Source organism: Myotis brandtii, unplaced genomic scaffold (genome assembly GCF_000412655.1).
Source record: "Myotis brandtii unplaced genomic scaffold, ASM41265v1 scaffold250, whole genome shotgun sequence".
Taxonomy (NCBI): domain Eukaryota; kingdom Metazoa; phylum Chordata; class Mammalia; order Chiroptera; family Vespertilionidae; genus Myotis; species Myotis brandtii.
This window is the reverse complement of record NW_005359478.1, coordinates 1,162,758-1,170,070: the sequence shown is the minus strand read 5'-3', so window position 1 is coordinate 1,170,070 and position 7,313 is coordinate 1,162,758. Positions and strand designations below refer to the sequence as shown.

The 7,313-nt window shown below is 49.4% G+C and overlaps 2 protein-coding genes across 2 annotated transcripts in view; one reads left to right on the top strand and one right to left on the bottom strand.

The window, feature by feature from the left end:
• Nucleotide 1: 1 nt before the first annotated feature.
• On the top strand, nucleotides 2-2,891 carry JTB (jumping translocation breakpoint; the record flags this gene model as incomplete). Its single annotated transcript, XM_005867701.2, has 4 exons — nucleotides 2-146; nucleotides 338-420; nucleotides 1,925-2,004; nucleotides 2,413-2,891. Coding segments are annotated over 4 exons (465 nt in total), but the record flags the coding sequence as incomplete, so codon positions are not given.
• Nucleotides 2,892-3,142: 251 nt separating this feature from the next.
• Nucleotides 3,143-7,313, bottom strand: part of CREB3L4 (cAMP responsive element binding protein 3-like 4) — a 4,704-nt gene continuing 533 nt past the window's right edge. Inside the window, exons 2-10 of the mRNA XM_014540759.1 lie at nucleotides 7,087-7,258; nucleotides 6,597-6,843; nucleotides 6,318-6,439; nucleotides 4,377-4,469; nucleotides 4,140-4,246; nucleotides 3,946-4,014; nucleotides 3,756-3,840; nucleotides 3,488-3,584; nucleotides 3,143-3,336 (exon numbers count right to left, since the gene is read on the bottom strand). Of these exons, the coding sequence (XP_014396245.1) occupies nucleotides 3,143-3,336; nucleotides 3,488-3,584; nucleotides 3,756-3,840; nucleotides 3,946-4,014; nucleotides 4,140-4,246; nucleotides 4,377-4,469; nucleotides 6,318-6,439; nucleotides 6,597-6,843; nucleotides 7,087-7,257 (1,185 nt within the window). The 5' untranslated portion in view covers nucleotide 7,258. The remainder of the gene's footprint in view (nucleotides 3,337-3,487; nucleotides 3,585-3,755; nucleotides 3,841-3,945; nucleotides 4,015-4,139; nucleotides 4,247-4,376; nucleotides 4,470-6,317; nucleotides 6,440-6,596; nucleotides 6,844-7,086; nucleotides 7,259-7,313) is intronic.

Sequence of the window (7,313 nt, the reverse complement as noted above, 5' to 3'; positions counted from 1 at the left end):
GCTAGCCCCTGCCCTGGGGTGGGGGAGACTGCGCCCCGCGACGACGCGGTGGGGGGTGCCCTGTTTCCTGGCTTCTGACGTCTGCCCCTTCCCCCCTGTCCCCCGCAGCCAAGCAGAGGCCCCGGTGCGGGAGGAGAAGCTGTCAGGTGGGTGATGGTCCGGAGCCCGGTGCCCCCGGGGTTTCTGTCCTGACTGCCTCCCGCGCACCGAGAGCACAGGTGGCCCAGGGCGCCCCGTGCGGACCCAGGGCGTCGGGTTGCTGGGAAGTGGGCTGGGCAGAACCTTCGGGGGAAGTGTTTTCCGAGCGAGATTTGGGGCTGGCGTTTCTCCCCTTTAGTGAGCACCTCGGGCTTGCCGTGCTGGATGGTGGAGGAGTTCGTGGTGGCAGAAGAGTGTACTCCGTGTTCTACTTTCCAGGCTGTGAGTATCTGCTTCTCACATCTGATCAGTCCCTACGTCTTTTTTTATCTTGACCAATGCGAAAGTTCACTTAACAAAAGTTCAATATGGAAATGTCCAAGACTTGGCTTTAATATTGTAGAAAAACAGGTGCTATCTAGAAAAACATGTGCAAGCAAGTTGATTTCTCTGAGGAACACAGCCCTTCTTCACGTCCGTGCCCAGGCTTCTAACATGACACCGATTCCTGTATGACCACCATCCCAATAGGGTCCTGGTGCCCACTGTTGCCATCTCCACACATTCGTCTATCACAGCGGTTCTCAACCTGTGGGGGTCGAACGACCCTTTCACAGGGATCGCCTAAGACCATTGGAAAACACATATATAATTACATATTGTTTTTGTGATTAATCACTATGCTTTAATTATGTTCAATTTGTCACAATGAAATTGGGGGTCACCACACATGAGGAACTGTATTAAAGGGTCGCGGCATTAGGAAGGTGAGAACCACTGGTCTATCACAAGATTTATAAAGGGATCAAATCCTGGCAACATTCCTTGGACATGTCTGCTACCATTTAATTTGTTTTTTCTTTATTTTTAATACTCACCCAAGGTATTGATTTTAGAGAGGAGGGGAGGGAGAGAGAGAGAAACCTTGATGTGACGTGGAACCTGAAATCTGGGTATGTGCCCTGACCCGGAATGGAACCTGCCTTTTTAGTGTGTATGGGATGACGCTCCAACCCAGCCACACCGGCCAGGCAGCCACCATTTCGTTTCAACGATAACTTCTTGTCCATAAATGTTTGTTGTTTTTTTTTAAATATATTTTATTGATTTTTTACAGAGAGGAAGGGAGAGGGATAGAGAGTTACAAACACAGATGAGAGAGAAACATCGATCAGCTGCCTCCTGGGGATGTGCCCGCAACCAAGGTTCATGCCCTTGACTGGAATCGAACCTGGGACTCTTCAGTCCGCAGGCCGACGCTCTATCCACTGAGCCAAACCAGTTAGGGCTCCATAAATGTTTTTACCTCAGAGGGTGAGCTTTGCTCATGGTGTCTACTCAGCGAGCTCAGAGATACTTGCAAATGAAATTGTGGCTTCTCTCACGCTTCCACCACAGCCCCTAAGTCTTCCTGAGTTTGCCTTTCATTGTCTTTTATCTTTTTCCTTGTATATGTCCACATATGAATTTGTCTTCCCCTGTAAATGTGCCCTTTTCTTTCCAAAGTTGCTAATGGCAACTTTCAGTTAATAACCATGTCCTGTTCATTTTGAATCCAGTAGACTCTGGAACCTGTCCACGCTTCTAGACGATCGCTTTTGAAATATTCTAACACATACTCCTAATCGTGCAGCCACCGCCTCCACCATCCCCATTAGAACTCTTCAGGAGTTACCTCCCAGTTCTGAGCCATAGCGCTTGGGCACCTGCCCCTTCTGAATAGCAGCCGGCCTGCTTCTCCTCTGGCCCCTTCCTAACGTGTGCTTTGGTCCTTTTCTCCCGGCAGAAAACCACCCCTGAATGTGGCTCCACAGGGTATGTGGAGAAAATCACATGCAGCTTATCTAAGAGGAATGGGTTCAAAAGGCAAGTGCTGTTTCTCCTCTGGAAACCTAGATCACCTCCTTTGCTCCTATGACCTTAGGTAGATAGTCCCACCTCTTCCTCTTGGTCTGGAGGTAGTATGGCATATTGGAAAGAGGAAGGGATTTGGAACCAAATTACTTCAAGTCCCAATTCTCCTTCTCAGTGCTATATTCATGGCCATATCGTCTCATCAGTAAAATTGTTTAGTACCTGCTCTGCTTATCTCACCAGAAAATGAGTTGAATGATATATTTGAGTGGGGTTTATGCACTGCGAGCACAGTAGACTGACTTTGGTTTTCTCTTTTCCCCTCAGATGTTGTATCTTGGTTAGGCTGAAGTAGAAGGGAGGCTAGAGGGAGAGGCTGTCTGGCCTTCCCTGGGAATAATTGTTTCTTCCTACCCTCAGCTGTCGCTCGGCGCTGATGGAACAACACTTATTCTGGAAATTTGAAGGGACTGTCATCGGTGTAGCCTTGGTCTTCGCTTGCCTTGTCATCATTCGTCAGCGACAACTGGACAGAAGGGCCCTGGAAAAGGTCCGGAAGCAAATCGAATCCATATAGCTACCTTCTACCCTTGTATATGGGTCTTAAAGACCCTGCCTCCGACAGAGAAAATAGAATGGACTTATTTGTGCCCCTAGTATTTTGGGGAGTGGGAGGAACAAACAAACAAAACCCCTTCCATCTTCCTCGTCTAGATCATCAATGAGCAGAATAAAAAGAGTAAAATAGTTTCCTTCTCTATTGTGATTTGGTTTGGGGCAGGAAGATATGAAGCAGAGAGGGAACTGGGGTGGCAACTTTAGGCCCCACTTTATCAAGTACCTATCTTCCCCCCCTTCTACTACTTATTTAAAACTGGAATAAAATTTCAGCAAAAAAACGTTTATTTCATTAGCAAAAACATCTGTTTCCCTCAACCCTACATCCAAAGAAGAAATAAAATCAGATACATAATAAAAGTATTTGTGGTGCCACCTCACACAGACAGACTGGGCCTCGGGGTACAGGCATCTAGGGCATCCTGATGTAATCCTGAGGCCAAAGAACCCCGAGTGGGAATCCCAGGGGAAAGCAGAGCAGAGAGTCCCGGGTTCCTCATGTGATTGAGGGTGGACTAGGAAGTGCTCCAGCTCACATTTCATCTGCATGTAGCACAGTTCTGAGGAGCCCGCGGGGGCCTGTCTTTCCTCCCGTCTTCTCAAGCAGAGTCGTTGTTGAGCCATTTGCACTCTTGATCCCAGGTGGCCCCCCCAATCTGGACTCTACCTCTGGGGTCTCCCAATTTTTTGTTACGTCCTTGTGAATCAGGATATTTCTGGAAATCACTGTGGGGTGAAGAAAAAAGGGCAGTAGTAGAGTGCTCCCTTGGGTGGGAATTCCTAGACAGGACAGGCCCTCCCTCCCACCTCTTGACTACCTGGAGAACACCCCACTTGCTCACCGGGTCAAAAGTCCTTCCCTGCCCTTGCCTCTCACCTCCATGAGGCTGGTAATCCTCAGACCCAGCTTCTGGTGGACCTCGAAAGGGGCTGAAACTGGGCAGGATGATGAGAGCCAGGGAAAAAAGAAGGATCTGGGAGGAAGCAAGAAGACACTTGGGCTGTGGGGACAATAAAGTAAGTGAATAGAGGGCAGCTGGAGCCATCAGGGATGGGAAGATTCGTATGGCTTGGGCGTAGGGGTATGGGATGGAAGTGTGTCAGGTGGTGGAAGTGGGGGGAGATGGGAAGTAGACTAATGGTACCAGAACACAAGTGCTGGTCTGGGCGGCTTTGTTGGAAGTTTGAGTAATGAGCATCTGCAGCTGGCGGAGTTGAGTCACCAGGGACCTGGGAAAGGAGGAAGGATGAGTTAGATCTGGGAACTAGGGTCCAAGAATGGTGCTTCTGTGTGTTGCATACCTCCCCCAACGTGCACACTATGCTTTCACTCACATGTTGTGCCTCTCCAGCTCCTGGATTTTTTTCTGTAGTTGCTGGTTCTGTGCAGAACAGGCAGCCACCCTAAGGATTGTGGAAAGGTAGGACAGGGTTCTTCCATTATGTGCGTCCCTGGCCTTACCTCCCTTGGTCAGGAAGAGGACTCGGGCCTGGCCCACCAGAAGCCAGAAATGTGAGTTCAAACATACTTGCTCTCCAGTCCCTCGATGTATTCTTTCTTCCTCCGCCGACTGTCCTGAGCCGACTGCTTGTTACGGATTTTCCTCCTGACCTTCTTGAGGACCCTCTCCTCTGTCTGGGGCCCCAAGGTGTATCAGTCCTGGGCCCTTAACTTACCCCAATGCCCCAACTCTCCCCCGCGATCCTGGCTGTTCAGAGCCATGGTGGGCCACTGGGTTGGGATACCCTTTTGGGAAGCATGTTACCTTGGTGAGGGGCAGGTGAGAGGGCAGGGAAATCCCTTCCTGCCCCAGCAGATGCTTCTCCTCATCTGTCAGGAACAAGGCTTGACAGGGTAGCTGGTGGGGCACAGAAGATGAGAGTGGGGAGAGGGTCATCCCATTTTCAGCACCCAGGCTGCTCCCCCTGCATGCCTTCTATAGTGTTTCCCATTTGCACTGAGGAATAGCTAACCATGAAATGAAGTGAGGGCAGGGACTGTAATTCAAGGGACCTCCTGAGGCTAAGATGGGAGAGAAGAGGTGGTTTTGTCATATCCTTTGACCGCAGTCTCTGATCCACATCTCCCCAAACAGGAGTATTTGAAGAGAATGGAGTAGCTCACTAAGGTCGGGTTTGCCCAATCGTCCAGCAGGCAAATGATTCACTTTTAGCTATTCCTGTTTGGCTGAGTGTGTTATCCAGTCACCTGTCAATCACAGTGAGCTCCCTGGGGCAGTGGCTCATTCTCCCCTAGGGCCTGATCCCCTCTTTTCAGACTAAAGCTCTGTCCCCTGTCAGACAAAGAACTAAAGAAAAAAGGTATGTGGGGAGGGTAGTGTCTGGTTAATGTAAGTCTATCAACTGAATGACTTGCCTTTCCAATTACCTTTTGAAAAATGTATGCTTTACTTTGTGTCTTAGGAATTTGCGTTGCTTTTGCCCTGATAGCCTTTGGCTTTTAACTGAACCATTCCTTCTGTCTCTGCCTTTTTCTGATGCTCCCTTCTTGTGCCTGTGACTATTTGGTGGAACTATATTAGAAAGGTGTCCCTCCCAATCTCCCTAATCAAAATCTGTGAGAATGAGGCCTAGAAAGTTTTATTTAAAAAACAACCGCCCTAGCTGGTTTGACTCAGTGGATAGAGCATCAGCCTGCTGACTGTAGGGTCCTGGGTTTGATTCCAGTCAAGGGCACATGCCCAGGTTGCAGGCTTGATCCCCAGTAGAGGATGTGCCGGAGGCAACCAATCAATGATTCTCATCATTGATGTTTCTATTTCTCTCTCCCTCTCCCTTCCTCTCTCAAATCAATAAAAATATTTTTAAAATATTAACAAACAAACCCACAAATTCCCCACTGTTTTGATGCACAGTCACATTTAGACGTATCAAACTTTTTAAGGTCCCTCAACCCAAGATTTTAAGATGCTTGGCTTGGCTGTTGGTCCAGCTTCAACCACAGATTTGCAGGGAGTCTAGAACCTGTTCCCTGCCTTTTGCATGCAACAAGTTCTTTCCAGGATAAAGGCAGGTTCCCCTCCTCACCTCCTGGAGGAAGCAGACCAGGTAGCCTTGGGAAGTTATCTAATGTGTTACTCCCCCTGCCACCCCATGCAGTGGGTGCCTGCTAGACAATTGTTCCAGTGGAAACATGAATGCAATTGTTTCTCTTAATCCCTGTGCCCAGTAACCAGTTCAATTTTCCCAGGTGGCCTGTCCCATTTCTGCATCCTGACCCAAGACTTGAGACAATAGCTAAGCAAACAATGAACACAAGGTTTGGCCTTTCTCTTGAGCCCTATCCCTGGATTCTCTCACCCCACCTTTTCCTAACTGAGTCATCATCACCTTACTCCCAAGTGTTTTTGTCTCACTTATCCTTTCCTGCTTTTAAATTGCCCAAGTCTGCCCTATAGCTCAGTTGGTTCGAGCTTTGTCCCTATATGCCAAGGTTGCAGGTTCAATCTCTAGTCAGGGCACATACATACAAAAACCAGCCATGAAAGTATAAATAAGTGGAACAACAAATCGATGTTTCTCTCTCTCAAATCAATAAAAATTAATTAATTGCCCATGTCTCCCTGGCTTTCAGGCCTGATGCCAAAAACAGAGTTCAGCATCAGTTTCCCCCTCCCTTATCCCAATCTGTGTGGGTATATGTGTGTGTATCGGGGGGGATGGATTAGGCCAACCCCAAGACTCACCAGGGTGGCAGGAAGCACTGGGTTTACAGTGCCTGCTCTGGGCAGGATGTGGGCATGAGCATCAAGGGGCACGTTGCTGACCATGCAGGCATCAGGCATCATAAAAGGTGGGCTCCACTGATCTAAGGGAAATACAGGTGGCTGGGAGAAACAAGATGGAAGGTACACCCTGCTGGCAGGAGGGCTGGGCAGTGGCACAGATCAGGGAAACGCCCTTAACTCCAGCGCCAGGACTGGATCTCAAGGGCCATTGTCCCCTTCCCACATAACACCACTGACCTAGCTGAATGGAGATGAAGCCCACCGCTGGCCCAGCTTCCTCCTGCATCTTCTCCAGGGCCTCTGTCTCATAAACAACTTCATAGAGGGCAGGAGAGCTGGGTGCCTGGGGGACAGGGGGACTGTCTCGACGACCAGGGTGCTCAGAGATTCCACTGTCACTGCCAGGAGATGCTTCTGAGCAGTACACTTCATTGGGATCAATGAAAAGCTTCGGAAAATCTTCAGGCTCACTCTCTTGAAGGCCCTACATCAGAAGAGGGCGTGTATGTATACAGGGAAGAATTCTGTTAGTCCTTCCCGACATCAAACCTAGATCCTTCATGCTTCAGTTTCAATCCTTTCTGTCCTTGGACGTGGGGATAATTACAGTTTATGTCTACTCTAGGGGCACTGTCTCAGACTACTTTCCAAGTGTAGGCTGAAGTCTCTTGGGCTTCTTATCAGAGTTGTGTTTCAAACCACCCCGGCTTCCATTCATCATACTCACACAGGCATGGGCCCCACTGGACTCCCAGCCTTGCAGCCCCTGTTCTTGTAGCATAGTCACTGGGACTTCGGGAGGTGGACAGTGGAGTCCCAGCTCCAGGAAGGGTCCTGTTAAGACATCATCTGGGGGCTCCAGCCACACATCCAGCAGGTCAGGGGTTCCGAAATCCATCCTGCAGGGAGGCGTGTTGCAGGACGATGATGGCTGCTCCCCCCATTCCTGCCCCC